The following is a 19,867-nucleotide window of genomic DNA, read 5'->3' as shown; positions in this document are numbered from 1 at the left end:
TTTCGGTGTATTCTGTGCATGAATATGCAATAAAATCGTCTGCTTAAGAAAAATTGAATTTTTTGGTAAGTTTTTTATGCTTTTGATGCTTTTTTGGTCATAAAAAGGGTCTTCCTCTACTCGGATTTGGGTGTCAATTTTTTTTTACACTTTTCGGTGTATTCTGTGCATGAATATGCAATAAAATCTTCTGCCTAAGAAAAACTGAATTTTTTTGGTAAGTTTTTTATGCTTTTGGATGCATTTTTGGTCATAAAAAGGATCTTCCTCTACTCGGATCTGGGTGTCAATTTTTTTCTACACTTTTCGGTGTATTCTGTGCATGAATATGCACTAAAATCGTCTGCCTAAAAAAAATTGAATTTTTTTGGGAAGTTTTTTATGCTGTTATCGTCTGCAATAAAATCGTCTGCCGAAGAAAAATTGAATTTTTTGGGAAGATTTTTCTGCTTTTGGATGCATTTTTGGTCATAAAAATGGTCTTCCTCTACTCGGATCTGGGTGTCAATTTTTTTCTACACTTTTCGGTGTATTCTGTGCATGAATATGCACTAAAATTGTCTGCCTAAAAATATTGAATTTTTTGGGAAGTTTTTTATGCTTTTGATGCTTTTTTGGTCATAAAAAGGGTCTTCCTCTACTCGGATTTGGGTGTCAATTTTTTTCTACACTTTTCGGTGTATTCTGTGCATGAATATGCAATAAAATCGTCTGCTTAAGAAAAATTGAATTTTTTGGTAAGTTTTTTATGCTTTTGATGCTTTTTTGGTCATAAAAAGGGTCTTCCTCTACTCGGATTTGGGTGTCAATTTTTTTCTACACTTTTCGGTGTATTCTGTGCATGAATATGCAATAAAATCTTCTGCCTAAGAAAAACTGAATTTTTTTGGTAAGTTTTTTATGCTTTTGGATGCATTTTTGGTCATAAAAATGGTCTTCCTCTACTCGGATCTGGGTGTCAATTTTTTTCTACACTTTTTGGTGTATTTTGTGCAAGAATATGCAATAAAATCTTCTGCCTAAGAAAAATTGAATTTTTTTAGTAAGTTTTTTATGCTTTTGGATGCGTTTTTGGTCATAACGAGGGTCTTTCTCGACTCCGATGTAGGTGTCAATTTTTTTCTACACTTTTCGGTGTATTTTGTGCAAGAATATGAAATAAAATCTTCTGCCTAAGAAAAACTGAATTTTTTGGTAAGTTTTTTTTGCTTTTGGATGCGTTTTTGGTCATAAAAAGGGTCTTCCTCTACTCGGATCTGGATGTCAATTTTTTTCTACACTTTTCGGTGTATTCTGTGCATGAATATGCACTAAAATCGTTTGCCTAAAAAAAATTGATTTTTTTGGGAAGTTTTTTATGCTTTTGATGCTTTTTTGGTCATAAAAAGGGTCTTCCTCTACTCTTATTTGGGTGTCAATTTTTTTCTACACTTTTCGGTGTATTCTGTGCATAAATATGCAATAAAATTGTCTGCCTAAGAAAAATTGAATTTTTTTGGTAAGTTTTTTATGCTGTTGGATGCGTTTTTGGTCATAAAAATGGTCTTCCTCTACTCGGATCTGGGTGTCAATTTTTTTCTACACTTTTCGGTGTATTTTGTGCAAGAATATGCAATAAAATCTTCTGCCTAAGAAAAATTGAATTTTTTGGGAAGTTTTTTATGCTTTTGATGCTTTTTTGGTCATAAAAACGGTCTTCCTCTACTCGGATCTGGGTGTCAATTTTTTTCTACACTTTTCGGTGTATTCTGTGCATGAATATGCACTAAAATCGTCTGCCTAAGAAAAATTGAATTTTTTGGGAAGTTTTTTATGCTTTTGATGCTTTTTTGGTCATAAAAAGGGTCTTCCTCTACTCGGATTTGGGTGTCAATTTTTTTCTACACTTTTCGGTGTATTCTGTGCATGAATATGCAATAAAATCGTCTGCCTAAGAAAAATTGAATTTTTTTAGTAAGTTTTTTATGCTTTTGGATGCGTTTTTGGTCATAAAAACGGTCTTCCTCTACTCGGATCTGGGTGTCAATTTTTTTCTACACTTTTCGGTGTATTCTGTGCATGAATATGCACTAAAATCGTCTGCCTAAAAAAAATTGAATTTTTTGGGAAGTTTTTTATGCTTTTGATGCTTTTTTGGTCATAAAAAGGGTCTTCCTCTACTCTTATTTGGGTGTCAATTTTTTTCTACACTTTTCGGTGTATTCTGTGCATAAATATGCAATAAAATTGTCTGCCTAAGAAAAATTGAATTTTTTTGGTAAGTTTTTTATGCTGTTGGATGCGTTTTTGGTCATAAAAATGGTCTTCCTCTACTCGGATCTGGGTGTCAATTTTTTTCTACACTTTTCGGTGTATTTTGTGCAAGAATATGCAATAAAATCTTCTGCCTAAGAAAAATTGAATTTTTTGGGAAGTTTTTTATGCTTTTGATGCTTTTTTGGTCATAAAAACGGTCTTCCTCTACTCGGATCTGGGTGTCAATTTTTTTCTACACTTTTCGGTGTATTCTGTGCATGAATATGCACTAAAATCGTCTGCCTAAGAAAAATTGAATTTTTTGGGAAGTTTTTTATGCTTTTGATGCTTTTTTGGTCATAAAAAGGGTCTTCCTCTACTCGGATTTGGGTGTCAATTTTTTTCTACACTTTTCGGTGTATTCTGTGCATGAATATGCAATAAAATCGTCTGCCTAAGAAAAATTAAATTTTTTTAGTAAGTTTTTTATGCTTTTGGATGCGTTTTTGGTCATAAAAACGGTCTTCCTCTACTCGGATCTGGGTGTCAATTTTTTTCTACACTTTTCGGTGTATTCTGTGCATGAATATGCACTAAAATCGTCTGCCTAAAAAAAATTGAATTTTTTGGGAAGTTTTTTATGCTTTTGATGCTTTTTTGGTCATAAAAAGGGTCTTCCTCTACTCGGATTTGGGTGTCAATTTTTTTCTACACTTTTCGGTGTATTCTGTGCATGAATATGCAATAAAATCGTCTGCCTAAGAAAAATTGAATTTTTTGCTTCCTCTGGAGGAAGCTATGTAGTCCTTCAAATTATGAAATTATTAGAAATGCACCAAACAAATTTTTTTCTATTTATAAATGTCATATATAAGTCTCTGATCAATTGTCCGGATGTATGTATGTGTGTGTGTGTGTATGTGTGTGGATCCATTTTTTTGTGAACACGATAACTTTAATACGTTTTAACGGATTTGGCTAAAATTTGGTACGTATATTTGTCACATCAATATCTCAAAATGGACACAATGATTTTAGAAAATACCCACAAAAAAATTTTTTTTGGCATTTTTTCAAAAAAATCGATTTTAATCGAAAAAATTTATTGAAAGCAAAATTAAAGGCAATACATAGTAAAATCGTATTCCTCATATCAAGACGAATCGATTGGTATATATAAAGTTTATATTTCATTGAAATTTAAAGAATAAATTAAAAAATTCAAAATTCAAAAATTCATATTTTAGTTAAAAAAGTTTTTGTGAACACGATATCGTTAATACGTTTTAACGGATTTGGCTAAAATTCGGTATGTACATTTGTCACATTAATATCTCAAAATGAATACAACAATTTTAGAAAGTACCCCCTAAAAAAAAATTTTTTTTTACTTTTTTTCAAAAAATCGATTTTAATAAAAAAATTGTTTCAAAGCTAAAATAAAGCAATACATATAATAATCTTATTCCTTACGTCAAAGGAAACTGATTGGTATATATATAAAGTTTAGATTTCATTTAAATTTAAAGAATAAATCTTTAAGGAAGAATTCCATTATTCTTCTGATCTTTTAAAAAATTTCACCTCGTAGAGGATGTAGAAAAAGTTTTTCATTTATATTATATTAATTAAACTTAATAAAATCTTTGTATTCATTCCGTCATTCATTCACATTTTCTTAGTACTTGAATTTTCTCATTATTATTAGATTATATATACATATATATCTTTACTTTGATAATTAGGGTTCTCGAAGGTTTCTACCTGAAATTTTTGTTGTCAAAACAGGTTTTGGTTGAGGGTTCATAAGATGGTCGATGACCTTTTAAATACTGTAATGAAAGGGGTCGCTGAAACCGTATATGACCATGAAAATTTTTTTTGACGACCCGTTTTCCCGCAACCACCCCCTTGCACCTACTCACGGGGGTTGGAGTTTCAAAAAAAAAAATCGAGTAGTGTGTCAATTCCAATGTTTTTTGGGTCGCTTAATCCGAAAAATACCACTAAAAACAAATCCTTAACCCCCTACAACCCCTGGGAGGGGGTTGGAATTTCATTGTTCACGAAAATTCGAGTACGGTGTTTAATCCTATGTTTTTTGGGACGCTGAAACCGAAAAACGCCACCAAAAACAAGTCATTTCCTCCCTTAACCCCCTACAACCCCCTGAGAAGGGGTTGGAATTTCAATTTTTACAAAAAGTCGAGTACGGTATCTATTCCTATGTTTTTTTGGTCGCTGAAATCAAAAAACACCAACAAAAACACATTCTTTACCCTTTTAACCCCCTACAACTCCTGGAGGGGGTTGGAATTTCATTTTTCACGAAAAGTCGAGTACGGTGTCTAATCTTATATTTTTGGGTCGCTGAAACCAAAAAACATCACCAACAATAAAGTTTTCTAGAAAGTTACCTATGATTACACAAATACGCACCTATAATGTCTTAAGGAAATTTATTTTTCTACACTTAGCGCCGTGAAAAATAATATTCCAACCCCCTCCCAGGGGTTCTAGCGGGTTAAGGGGGTAAAGAATTTGTTTTTGGTGCACAGAAAAAACCTGAATTCAAATTGAGTATAGATTCTATACTCAATTTGATTCGCAACAAAAATGAAACTGGTTGTCTCATTTCGAGTTCTAAGGTAAAAGTATCAAAATGAAACAGGCAAGTTTCATTTTGAGAAAAAGAAAAATGGAAAAATATTGTGAAATAACGAATAATTTTGCACAAAAACATGAAATATAATAATTACAAAGAAGTAAATAACACGCTAGACTTAATATATTTTATTAAAAATTGCTTGTAATCGCGTAATAAAATAATAAAGGAAATATGTTTTTAGGTTAGAAAAATGAAAACATGTGTTTTGACAACAGGAACGGTACTGCCAACTTAAATAATAGCGGTAAATTTAAAAACTTATGATATTAATTATTATCTACGTAAATAATAATAAATAATTTTTATTTAAAAACTTCTAAATATTCGTACTGGTCAAAATAATCTTTCTGGTGTTGTTGAAATATTAGAAACAATAATTGAAATACAAAATTACTCTGCTTATGATGCCAACTTAGAAATCTGAAATTCCAGCCAATATCATTTTGAATAACATGAAGTTTGTCCCATACTCATTTCGATACCCAAAAGAAAATGAGTTGCAACAAAAATGAGTCCAAGTTTTTTCTGTGTGGTGTTTTTTGATTTCAGCGCCCCAAGAAACGTAGGATTAGACACCGAACTTGACTTTTTGTGAAATTTAAAATTTTAACCCCCTCCCAGAGGGTTGTACGGGGTTAAGGAAAGAAAGGATTTGTTTTTAATGGTGTTTTTGGGATGAAGCGACCCAAAAAACATTGGAATAGACACCATACTCAATTTTTTTTTAATTTGAAACTCCAACCCCCGTGAGTAGGTGCAAGGGGTGGTTGCGGGAAAATGGGTCGTCAAAAAAATTGTTCATGGTCATATTCGGTTTCAGCGACCCCAAAAACATAGGAATATGGGGTTGTGTTTTTTGGGACCTGAATTTTTTTTTGTGCCTGTGTTATTATTGGAGCAATATATGATCGTAATCGTGAACTTCTGAGGAAAACGAATATGTCAAAATAAATTAAACAGTGTTTATATTTAAAAATTTTATAATTTTTTTGAAAAACTCATTAAGCGTCATAAAATAATATTGTCATTAAGCCCGAGAACGTCATACAGGCCCACGCTGTAATTGACTTACTCGAGGTCTGAGCCCGGGACAGGCCGATAGAGTGAGGATATACCACTTCCCTTTTCAGGACCCAATCCGTGATCGCTCGATTCGTCCTAACAGTCTTGGGTTGAGGGAAATTTTTTTATTATTGTATATGCGATATAGATGATAACCGTTTAATCCCAGTGAGTGGAAGTGGTGTATTCATACTTAACTTACCAACACCTATCCCCGAGGACGCCACTCAGGCCTACCGTAATATCTGCCACTCGCGAGAACTTAATATAGGCCCAGATTGGTAGAGTGGGGGTATAACACTTCTCCTCAATGGAGTGAAACGGCTACTGCTGATGTAAGATAAACATAGAGCAACCGACTACCGTTTCAACAACATTGTAGTAGTGTTGCTAAAAAAAGATTCTAATAGTCTCAGGTAACTTAACTTGATTATTATAAAGTTTATAATATTTTTCTGCAATTTGTCGATCAATAACTTACTGCAGGTGTTGAATGTTCTTATATTATATTAGTCTTTTTCATTTTTGTATTGGGCCCAAAAAATATATTCCTATTTTTGTATAGTATTAATAATTATATATGTATTTTGAAGATATATGGGCAAATCCACAGAACCGGCCGATTTCATGTTACTCACATATTTTTCTATTTTAGAAGTATTATATTAATTATTTTCATACTTCAACCATTTTGTAATATCTCTGAGAACCTATTGAAATAAGAAAATTGAATAAATGTGAACCTTCTAGTCTTTTATAAAAAATAAAATCGAATTAAGTAACTTAAAAAATGAAATTTACGGTGTTACTCCAGGTATAAATTTTAATTCTTATAGGTATAACTTGTTCGGCATAGATCCGAACAATTCCAAACTGTGGTGAATTATAGTTTACTTATTGAAGAATGTTTTGAAAGTAATAAAAAATATGTGCTCTTAAATAAAAAGAAATGATAGTCGTTGAAAGTAGCGTTACTCATTATTTTATAATAATGAAATGTCTATACATTTTTGTAAATATCTTTTGCGGCGATTATTCGATTTGAATTTTTCAAATTGGAGCTTATTGCTTGTGAACAGACGAACAAATGTATGTATCATAGAATAGAGTGCAATCAGAATTAAAGAAAATATTCCAATAATTATCACTCTATGTTTAAGCGTGAACCATTTTCAACTTAGCCTTTTTTCAGTAGCACAACTACAGGATAAAATATGATGAGATGAAAACATGTGTGATTATATAAAGACATTATTATAATTCTTGTATGCAAACGCCAAATTATATTTTCAATTTATAACGTCTAAAAATTAAAAATAAAAAAAAATTTATCGAAATTTAACTAGTTAATCGTGAAAAATGAATTATCCTTTCATTTGTTTTATTTTCAAAGTTATATCAAAATCGATGTCAATAATGTCAGTTTGTTGGTTAAAATAGTTAATATCAAAATTAGTAAGTAAACAATTTAATTTACAGAAATAAAAAATTAAATGCTAATAAATAAAATATATAATAAAATATGATAAAATATAAATAATTTATTTTTGATAATTAAAAAATTAATTATTTGTATTTTATCATATTTTATTATTCAAAATGTTTTGCACATATTTCAAATAATATATAAAAAAAAACAAAGAAATGCCATTTTTAATTATAATTTCCAGAAGAAAAATAATATTTTCGTTTTTGGCTTTTAACTCAAACGGCATTAAAATAAAATGAATCACGCAAGAAGATAATTGTTCTTGAATATATTTTAAAGAAAGTAAACCATAAATAAAAGGTGTGCTTGCTATTTGGAAAATTTTCATCTTGATAAGTAAAAATCGGCCGGTTCTGTGGATTTGCCCATATATGGATATTGCATGATATTGGTATTGAAGATATTTGTTTCTTTTGGCTGTCTTAAATGATTTATATAAAAAATACTTCAATCCATTTAGTTTTTTTGGTATTAAATAACATTGGCATTAAAGATATTACGATTTTGAGGATAAAGAAAGATATTGGATAACATTAGTATTGAATATATTTTAATAATGCAACAAAAATATTGATTGTTTTATAATAGTGGAAGCTGTCTTTTGGAAAAATTTTTTGGTATTGGGTAATTTTGGCATTAAAGATATTTGGATTTTGAGGATAATAAAATATGATATTGGATAACATTGGCATTGAATATATTTCGATATTGAAAAAAAAATATTGACTGTTTGAGAATAGAGGATGCTGGCTTTTGGAAAAGTATTTAAATAGATAGAAAGAGGTTTGAATATTGTTTTAAGGGTTAAAGTTGTTTTATGGGTTAAATAATAGTTTGTGAGTTGAATATTGATTTGAATATTAATAAAAAGTGCAGAGGAAAATAAGTTCAATAATAATCATTATCGAAAATGATGTAATGTGGAAAAAGATTAAACAACGCTAATTCACGTTCATAAAAGACTATCATTGTTGCATTAGTTAGCTGAATTATAGTTAATGCAATATTTTATAGGTGAAACACATGTAAGTAAATTTTTTAAAGCAATAAACTAAAATAAACGATTTGTTTTGAAAATTGGCTTTATCAATAGTTTAAAAGTTGAAGAAGGATACCATGTCGAATATAGAAGAGTATTTTATTTTAAGTAATGAAGATTTTAAAATTATTGAAAATGTAAATGAAATGTTAAATGATATGCACATGTATAAATTTCAAGAATTATCAAAAAATGATTCAAATTCTTTTTTCATTATGCAAAGTACTTTGTATTTACAAATGCTTGATTAATTTGTTCCAATTAGAGAAAGAGTTAAACATATTCAAATAGTTTTTAGCGGTAATAACAATTCTGGTCATTGGATTTGTGTTTATTACGATGGAGTAAGACTTTATATTTTTGATAGCCTTAATGCAGGGTGTTTGAATATTCACCAAATAGATTATTTAATTAGATTGTTCCCTTTTAAACCAACAGAATTTTTTGTAGATGTTGATCAACAACCGATTGGTACAGTTAAGTGTAAAGTATAATGCAATAGCATTTGCAACATCTGTATTGGTTAACAGTGTAAATTAAAAGATTAATTTATGAAACTGATAATAATATAATGAGCAAGCATTTGATATCATTTTTTGAAAACAATTAATTAAATAATTTTCCGGCAGTTAGAATGTCTAATATTAGGATTTCGATTTGTAGAGAATGATTGGAATTGTCTTTTCATAAATCGAGCTAAAGAAGTTCAAAATGGTGAACTAAACCTTTCATATTTTTTGAAGACTTTTCCCAGTAAAAATGACAACAGAGTTCTGTCTACTGAAACTGAGAATGAAAAGAAAATACCCAAAGAAAAAAGTTTGTCCTGTAAGATGAAGAAATTATCTACAGAAATTGAAGAGGGATTTACATGTTGATGTAAATTCAGTATGCACAACAGAAAATAATAAGAAAATAATTTCTAGTCTTATTGTTAGGGAAAATGTTGATCCTATGACATATCCTACAATGTTTCCTTATGGTGATCCTGGATGGACTGTTAACCTTAAGCATACTCAAGGTACTTGTAATTTTATTCATTTACAATTTTATATGTATCGTCTTTCATAGAGAAGAAAAAAGCGTGGATTGACACATGTGCGTTTAACTATTTGTTTACGTACACAAATTTGCGATTCAGAAACTTTAAATAAAATGATATGTGCTGAAATCACAGACGAAATAAAGAATCCAGAACTTTCTAACATTGTAAAGCGATTTTAAGTTCATGGGCCTTGTGGTAAACAAAATAGGAATTCACCCTGCATGGATCCTGAGATGGGTCATTTAAATGTATTGCTGACAATTCGACGATCGTAGCATTGTATAATCTTTATTTGAGTACAAAATTTAAAGGTCATATTGACTGGGCAATAATAGGTATTATATTATTATAACACCATAATGTTGAAATAGTAATACAGTAACGATTACAAAAATAATATTATTATTTTTGTGAGATCAAAATTCCAAAAAGTGTCAGTCAAATAAAAATAAATTTTTAATTTTTCATAAAAAATTTCAGATATCTCGCGCGTTTACGCGCGTTTCTTTTAGCTAGTTAAACTTAATAATTGTTTACAGTAATTAACTTAATTAATATTATAATTAGTTTTGTTATAGGGACCGTCCATATACCACGTGGACAATTTTTTACAGATTTTTGACCCCCCCCTCCCCCCTTGTGGACACCAAAATGCATTGGATCGTGGACAATTTTATACATTTTTAAACCCCCCCTCCTCCGCGAAAGGTGGAAAAAGATATATTTTTTGAAATCATTTATCATATTTTAAAAATAATATGTATATAAATTATTAATTTATTGCTTCCTCCAAGAGGAAGCAAATCTTTTGCTTTGCGCAATGAGGAAGCAAAATGTTCATGAAATGAACATAAACTTCTTTTATAAAAAGGGACCCCCATCTTGTTTGGTAAGTTCTTTATGCTGTTGGATGCGTTTTTAGTCATAAAAAGGGTCTTCCTCTACTCGGATTTGGGTTTCAATTTTTTTCTACACTTTTCGGTGTATTCTGTGCATGAATATGCAATAAAATCGTCTGCCTAAGAAAAATTGAATTTTTTTGGTAAGTTTTTTATGCTTCTGGATGCGTTTTTGGTCATAAAGAGGGTCTTCCTCTACTCGGATCTGGATGTCAATTTTTTTCTACACTTTTCGGTGTATTCTGTGCATGAATATGCAATAAAATCGTCTGCCTAAGAAAAATTGAATTTTTTTGGTAAGTTTTTTATGCTGTTGGATGCGTTTTTGGTCATAAAAAGGGTCTTCCTCTACTCGGATCTGAGTGTCAATTTTTTTCTACACTTTTCGGTGTATTTTGTGCAAGAATATGCAATAAAATCTTTTGCCTAAGAAAAATTAAATTTTTTGGTAAGTTTTTTATGCTTTTGGATGCATTTTTGGTCATAATAAGGGTCTTCCTCTACTCGGATCTGGGTGTGAATTTTTTTCTACACTTTTCGGTGTATTCTGTGCAAGAATATGCAATAAAATCTTCTGCCTAAGAAAAATTGAATTTTTTTAGTAAGTTTTTTATGCTTTTGGATGCGTTTTTGGTCATAAAGAGGGTCTTCCTCTACTCGGATCTGGGTGTCAATTTTTTTCTACACTTTTCGGTGTATTTTGTGCATGAATATGCAATAAAATCGTCTGCCTAAGAAAAATTGATTTTTTTTGGTAAGTTTTTTATGCTTTTGGATGAGTTTTTGGTAATAAAAACGGTCTTCCTCTACTCGGATCTGGGTGTCAATTTTTTTCTACACTTTTCGGTGTATTCTGTGCAAGAATATGCAATAAAATCTTCTGCCTAAGAAAAATTGAATTTTTTTAGAAAGTTTTTTATGCTTTTTATGCTTATCTGACCAAAGGATTTTGAAAAATAATCAAAAAAAAAAATTTTATGGTCTTTTTTCCAAAAATTTTTTTTTTAATCGAAAAAATGTTTAAATAGAAAAATTTAAGGTTATATATAATAAAATCGTATTCTTTACGTCAAGACGAATCGATAGATATATAGAGTATACATTTGAGGTAAATTTAAAGAATTAATGAAATTTAAAAAATCAAAAATTCCCTTTTTGTCAATAAAATTGTGCTTTCTCCACGAGGAAGCAAATTTTTTTGCTGATCGTAAAGAGGAAGCAATATTTTCATGTAATGAACATCTGAATTTACAACTTGTTTTTAGATTGAATGTTTTCCTGGTAAATGAAGATATCACTTACAAAGTCAAATAATGTTAAAAAAACATGTCGCCATTATTTTTTTACTTTAAAACATGACATATAACTTTTAAAAAAAACCTACCAATTGAACCTAAATTGCATGAGAATAAGAAATATGATCAGTCAATTTTATTCCATTTTTTTAGGTAGAATGTTTTCCTGGAAAATGAAAAAATCCCTTAGAAAGTCAAATACAGTTAAACAGCATGTCTGTATTATTATTTTTATACCTTAAAAAATTAAGTAGTACTTTTAAAAGCACTACCAATTGAACCTAAATTACAAGAGAATAAGAACAATCAAATTTATTCCATTTTTTTAGATAGAATGTTTTCCTGGAAAATAAAAAATCCCTTACAATGTCAAATAAAGTTAAATTTGAAGAAAAAAAATGTTTTTTATAAAATTAATTTGTTTTAGAAAGAGACTTAATCAAAAGTTTGAAATTTGAGAAATTTAACAAAAAAAGTAAATTTTGGCATTTAAGCAGCCCACACAGCACTGAAAGTTTCGTAAACATTTATTAAATCTTTAACTGCAATGTTCGGAATGTTTAATTGCAAACTTGAGTAAAGGTTGCATAAATATTAAAATGTCCGCCATGAATAAATGTCTATTAGAATAGTTGAGTAAACATTTAAATTAAATATTCGTTAAATCTTTATCAGGAAAGCTGAGTAAACATTTAAATTAAATATTCCTTAAATGTTCATCAGGATAGTTGAATAAACATTGAAATTAAATGTTCGTTAATTGTTTAGTTCAAAAGTTGAATAAACATTGAAATTAAATGTTCGTTAAATGTTTAGCAGGTAAGTTGACTAAATAATTAAATTAAACATTTGTTTAAGTTTTATCGCAAAAGTGGACTGAAAATTTAATTTAAATATTCAGTCAATTTTTGCGACGAACATTTTCTGAAAATTTTAATTACATTTTCAGAAAATAAAAATAAATAATATTTAAGAAGTATTAATAATAATAATAATAATAATAATAATAATAATAATAATAATTATAATAATAGATTATTATTATTATTGTTGTATTAATTTATATTAATAGTTATTAATTATTATTATTAATTGTTAGTTATTAAATCGGGGGACAATAAAAAAAATTTATTTTTTGGGAATAAAAATAAAATAAATAAGTTTCAACATCGTTGCTCTGCTTTGATGCTTTGTTTCACACTGAATCAAGTATTGCATGCTTGATAAACAACAATTTTTGAAAACAAATTGGGGTGTGCTGGGGATTGAAAAAATGATTTTATAATTAATTTTATTAATCAAATAAAACTAGAATATTTATTACTTTTAAGAAGAAAAAATTTGACGGAAAAAAAATTTTTTTGTTCAGAGTTATAACGGAATTTGTATTGTTTAATGAGAAGCGACACAAGATGGCAGCTGTTGGGGAGCATTTTTTTGAGAATTTGAAATTAAATTAATTTTAGAAAAAAATACTTCTGATTTTTTTTATCACGTACCAATTTATTTTGTTCACTTACATATTAAATAAAAATAATAAAATAGAAAATAAAATAAATTATTAATTTAATTTAATTAATCAAATAAAACAAGAATATTTATTACATTTAGTGAAAAAAATTTGACGAAAAAAACATTTTTTGTTAACGATATTAATGATAAGCGCCACAAGATGGCAGCTGTTGACGAGCATTTTTTTGAGTAGTATAAATTAATATCATTTAAAAAAAATACTGATGACTTTTTTTAAGACTTATCAATTTATTTATTTAAATTGAATATTGGCTAAAATAGAAAGCAAAATTAAATAATTAATTAATTAATTATTACTTTTTCTAATAATAATAAACCTAATTTCTTGAAAAAAAATTTTATAAAGGAAAAAAAAAATTTGTTGTTTAACAAAACACGTCACCAGATGACAGCTGTTGACGGACAATTTAAAAAAAAAATTTATTGTCTAATTTTTTTTAAACAATTTTTAATAATTTTAAGAAAAATGACTTATAATTTATTATTTTTACTTTTTAGTAGTTAAGTTTTTTCCATTACATTTAAATATATATTAACAATTTGAATACAATAACTGTAAAATAAAAAAAGTAAACAAACAAGTTAACCCCACTTAACCTGACAAATGTTATTTTTTTTTCTACTTACCTCAGAACAAGTTTCTTTTCATTTCCAAAATTTTCTTTCACTTTTTTTAATCCACTTTTTTAACCACTTATTTATTTTTGATAATTTTTGAAAATTAAAAACTTTCTGTTTTTAATTCATATTTTTTTAAAACCTGTTGATTTCTAGGGAATTTCTTCTGTAGACGACCAATCAAATTATTTCATAAAACGGAAGTATGCTTTTTGTTAATTCTTTCTGTTTACATTGAGAAGTTGCAAAAATTTCCAAAATGGCTGGCAAACAATACCCACCCACTAAGAATTTTTTCAAAATCCCATTTCTTTCATCTCGAAATCTACAAGAAAGTTTTCAAAATAAATTGAGAGTCCCCCCACAAATTCAATTTAAATCGGTTTGGCCAAATATTGAACGCGTATTACTAATCACCCATCCAGTATACACTGGAAAAAAATTCGATTTAAATAATCGGTTACTTGACTATTATCAAATAAATTTTTACTTGAACTAAATAATTTTTATTTAAATTAAATAAATTATATTTGAACCAATAATTTCTGTATTTGAAACAAAAATACCGTACTCAAATATAATAATTATTTAATTCAAATAAATATTTATTTGACAATACACAGTCAAGTAACCAATTATAAATTTTTTTCAGTTTATAATAAATATGTCTAATATTTTTATATTAATTTGAAAATTGATTTTTACAAAATGAAAAATATGAATTTGACATATGATATGGATTTAATAGAAAATTGTATGTAATATATATTATAGGGAATACGGAAGTAAATATAGAGTAAAAGGAAGAGCATATTAGTATATATATAATTTACGTTGTCGATAGAGTGCATAAGTGATAGGAAATTGCCTTTGGAATTTCAGAGCTCGATTTCCACTGCACTTGTTCATTTTTTGGAACGTTTTATGCTTATCCTTCCAAGTGAGAGTAAAGAACATCTCTTCTGCCGTGTCGAGGCAAATTCGATCCATTGGATTTCCCGAGGGTAGCGGAATGGGGGTACTAAATCAATCATTCACATTCGCTTAATAGGTCTCGAATGCACACCCTATATACATATAAACAACAACACTAAATTAATGTCATAATTCACAACCAACTTATTTCTTTATCTTGCCAAATACAATAATAATTTTTCTTATTTAAATTCAATTCCTTTTTTTCAACTTTAAACAATTCTTAAAATTAATTTTACAATATTTTCTTATCCTTTTTTTCTAAAAAAGCCAATTTTAATGAAATTAGTTTTCTAAAAAATTTGTTTCTAACAAGTTTTGATTCCTAAAAAAAATTTTTCTAATAAAGTTCAATTTTTAAAAAATATTTTTAAATTTTTCTAAAAGTAATAATTTATTATTGAAATATTTCTATTAAAATGTTGAAATGCTTTTATTATAATTTGCAGTCACTTTTATTAAACATTTATGTTATTGCCAACACTTCTAAGATAATTTAGAATATCATCTTTGTTAATTTTAATTGTTAATTTTTGTTAATTTGAAACTTTTTTAAATTAAAATGACACAATAAATTTTGACACAATGAATTTTGAGTTTATAATAAAGAACTGATAAGACTTCTCCGAAGTTGCTGGCGAATAACAAAAAACAATTTATATTACATTTTAAGTTGAACTGCAATATCAATTTCTGTTATTATAAATTTTAGTAGACTTTGTTAGAAAAAAAAAACAAATTAGAAATTGAAGTTAGAAAAAAAAATTTTAGCAAAAAAAAAAATTTTTAATTATTTTTTAGAAAAAGTGTACCCCAACCATTAGTTCCATATATTGTCAAATTATACGTATTTCAAGAAATCAATTAATCACAATTCTCTTTGACGAATTTTTAATTTCAGATCTTTTTCGCTGTGGCAATACCAATAGACATACCAGATAAATCAATTTCAGTTTCATTTTACTTTGAAGCAAACTACGCACTTCCTGGTGATAAAAATTCCAGTTATTACGACGAATATTATCAAAAAAGAAATATCGATAGAAGTTTAGCTTATAATATTGTGAAAAGAAAATTCGAAAGGTTTAATTTATTTAATGAAATATTTAAAATAATAAATCAATTTTACACAATTATCGTTATTTCGCGAGAACTAATAAAAAGTAACAATAACATTAAATAATTAAATAACAATAATAAATAATAAAATACTTAAGTTATTATTCTCTGCACTAACATAATATTTATTTATTTCTATTATATTTCCTTTGAAAGAAAGTGAATTATTGAAACTTTCTATAATTAAAAGTTTTTTCAATAATTTAATATATAATATGATGTATTCCACGCCAAAGTGTAAGTCCATTTGCAATTGCATCTCCGATTTTTTTGAGATTTTTTTTTCTTTTAGTACTAATTGAGACTAGCTTCCATGAATTTTTTCAAATTTTTTTAACAATCCGTTTTCGAGTTATGGAATTTTGAAAATTGGAGAATTTTCATGACTTCTAATTTTTGAATGCTCATAACTTCCTTAAAAATGCATCAATTTTAAAAGTCTTTTTTTAAAATGGGTGTTTTTAAACGTACTTTTCAAAAAAAAAATCGAAATTTTTTTTAAACGATATAGGGTCAACTGGGGTAAATCCGAACGCTTTTAGTAAGTTTCAACAATAACATAAGTTTTTTCTTTAAAAAAAAAATACTTCCGGTATTCTGGTGCATGAAGTTGTTACTTTACTTCCATAGAACAATTTTATGGGGTAGAAAAAATTTTTGATAAATTACAATCGCAGGAAACTTAGCGTTCGTATTTACCTCGATACTTTGCAACTTTCCTAAAATATGGGGGTAAATACGAACGCCACTGTATTTCAGAAAAATCTTAGGGAAAATAAATTTAAAGTATTGCAATTGTTAAACTTATATAAAAACTCAAAAAAAATACGATAATAAACCTATTATGTAATAATGCATCATATATAAATACAAAAATCAAACAGGTTAAAAATTAAAATGTATTACACAATTAAAACCTTCAATAACTTTATCAAATCATAACGGATTTTTGCAAAACTTGGTACAGAAAGTATTTTGGAGTGATTGAATGTAAATACAAAAATAAAAGTCAAATTTTTTAAATTCAAAATGGCGGACTTTCCTAAAACTTATTTTTAAAAATGATCAAAAATTCGTAATCAGCGACCCTGAAACCCCTCGAGTAACAATTTTCGAGCGAATCCAATGAATTTTTTAATTCTCGTCCGCCATTTTGAATTTTGAAAAACTGACTTCAAATTGGTAATTAGCGACCCCAAAAACCGTAGAATACCAAATTTTATTAAGATCCTGAAAAACTTTTTTCAACAAACCATTTGGCAAAAAACTTGAAACACTCCTTCGAGAGAACAGAGATTAAGTTTCTGCTTATTAATTACTAACGAGGATACGTATAGAAAGAAAAACTTTTTTCTATGTACTTTTATAATGTTAAAATAATAGTGTAATCAAATAAAAACAATTTTGTGTGGCTTTGATGTAAAAAAAAATTATTAAAAATACCGTTCGGATTTACCCCAGTTTTCCAATTTTCTTGGGTAAATACGAACGGTCTGATATTATTAATAAAATTTTACAGAAGGCAAAAATCAAATATAGTTTCTGTTCTAGTATTCATAACAAACAATTATAAATAATAAAATGAATTTTTAGCTTCTTTTTCTTCAAATACGAGACAAAATACTGAAAGAGTGTCATCTTTGATTTTCAATCTTTTTTGCAATACTTGTTATCTTTGTTTATGCTGTTGCTAATTAACAAACAAAAAATGGGATAATACTTAGAATCTCTTCAAGAGGATCTGAGGTAAAAATTCTCATATCGAACTTATTTTTAAAAATTTTAATTAAGCTGAAATAATTAGCGTTCGGATTTACCCCCCGTTCGGATTTACCCCGACTGACCCTAACTATCAAATTTTTGAAGTTTAATGAAAAAAAGTCATTTCTCTCATTTGACATACTAATCGACTTTTATCAAAATTTTTTCAAAAATAGTACTTCTTTTTACGAAACTTTTAAGCCTAGTCCGATAATGGGCAAACAATTTTTACAATATTTTCGGAATTTTTCAAAAATTTTTGAATTTTTTAAAAATATTTTTGGTTTTTTTTTATACTACTTACTTTTATGTATTTTGATGCTCTGATTACAAAAATCATAATGACAATACCCAAAAATTTGATTTTTATTGATGCATTTTTAAGGAAGTTATGAGCATTCAAAAATTAGAAATCATGAAAATTCTCCAATTTTCAAAATTCCATAACTCGAAAACGGGTTGCTAAAAAAATTTGAAAAAATTCATGGAAGCTAGTTTCAATTAGTACTAAAAGAAAAAAAAAATCTCAAAAAAATCGGAGATGCAATTGTAGATGGACTTACACTTTGGCGTGGAATACATCATATTATATATATATAATGTAAAAGTTTTTTATCAACTTTTTATAATTAATTTTTGAATAATATAAATATTTTCTCTTTAGTGTGGGATTTCCGGGTAAAGCATGTCTATTACGTACAATTTGTGAAGTTGCGGAAAAGCCAATAAATGAAAATGGATTAATTGGAGATATTTTACACATCCTTTTTACGTGAGTGAAGAGTTTTGCGTATAATTTTTTTTTAATCTGAAAATTTCATCTAAATTAAAATGAATTTGAAGAGATTATAAAATACTACATCTGAAATTCTCGTTCTAGTATTTATTAAAAGCTTTTGAAATATTGAATTTTGAATATTTTGGTATAAATGAATACGAATGAAAAAAAATTAATTAAAAAGAAATAATAGATATTAAAAAAAAAAAATAAAAAATTGAAATAATTTAATTTTATTCTTCAATTTAAATTTACAGAAAAATGTAATTTACAAAAAAAAAAAAAACATATATAGGGTCAGTTGGGGTAAATGGGGACAAAATCGATATTTTTGACAAATTACCCCATTTACCCCAACTGACCCTATTTATATAAGTAAATATTTTAATAATATGATAATATGTCATTTGGAAATTAATTGTTTAAAAATTGATTTTGATAATCACTTTTGTGTAATAATATGGATAAAAAATCACTTCCTTGTTTAAACTATTTATGTACATAATCGATTGTACTTCAAACATTCCCGAATTATTTTCTTTTCATGTGAAAAGTAAATTTTTCTCTCTGTTTTGTATGTTCTTCATTAACAGAACAAATTATTTACTTGCAATGTACACAAATTTTCTATACTTTATTTACGTAAACAAAAAAAATGAGTAACTATTTACATAAAAACTGTAAATAAACATATATTATGACCATTAAAAAAAAACTTTTTGGTAAATAATATTTATCCTCAAAATCAATTTCACGTACCTATTTCTAAAATATTATTTACATTCATTTTTATTTTATTTACAATTATTTTTCAACCTTTTTTTATATTATATAATAAGTATGAAATAATTCTTTCAGGCCTTCCAGTTCACGTGATGAAAATTTGCCAAATGAAATAAAAGAAGCTGAATTTATAAAAAATTGCCATAAATATAATGAACAATGTCCTGTTAGTTTATTAGATAAAATAAGTTACTATTTGTAAAATTGAAAATTTTTTAAGTTTCTCCATTAAAATTTTTCATCAATTTTTTATTGTAATGTAAATAAAATAATAATTGCAAATATTGTTGAAATTTATGAAAAATCTATTTTATTATATGTACATAAAACATGATTTTTTATAATATAATAAATAAAATGATTAATAAATCCATTTTTTAGGGGTGAGTGGGGAGTTGTGCTCCAAGTTTTGTTTTTCGATCAAAACTATTAGGGTCAGTTGAGGTAAATGGGGACAAAATTGATATTTTCACAAATTACGTAAGTTCCTTCCTTAAAAAGGTAATATTTGCGGGTTTATTTTTTTTAAGTTGTTATTTACGTTCCCAGGATTAATTTTATGCAGCAG

General features: G+C 27.3%; 1 protein-coding gene across 1 annotated transcript in view; it reads left to right on the top strand.

Moving 5' to 3' along the window:
• Nucleotides 1-19,501, top strand: part of LOC127278687 (uncharacterized) — a 48,143-nt gene extending 28,642 nt beyond the window's left edge. The window contains exons 2-5 of the mRNA XM_051300502.1: nt 14,766-14,901; nt 15,760-15,941; nt 18,403-18,510; nt 19,375-19,501. Of these exons, the coding sequence (XP_051156459.1) occupies nt 14,766-14,901; nt 15,760-15,941; nt 18,403-18,510; nt 19,375-19,501 (553 nt within the window). The remainder of the gene's footprint in view (nt 1-14,765; nt 14,902-15,759; nt 15,942-18,402; nt 18,511-19,374) is intronic.
• The last annotated feature ends 366 nt before the right edge of the window (nt 19,502-19,867 follow it).

This window comes from Leptopilina boulardi, unplaced genomic scaffold (assembly GCF_019393585.1).
Source record: "Leptopilina boulardi isolate dan_hultmark-lab unplaced genomic scaffold, ZJU_Lbou_2.1 LbouV2_210, whole genome shotgun sequence".
NCBI lineage: Eukaryota > Metazoa > Arthropoda > Insecta > Hymenoptera > Figitidae > Leptopilina > Leptopilina boulardi.
The sequence above is the reverse complement of the archived record's forward strand: the minus strand, read 5'-3'. Positions and strand labels throughout refer to the sequence as shown.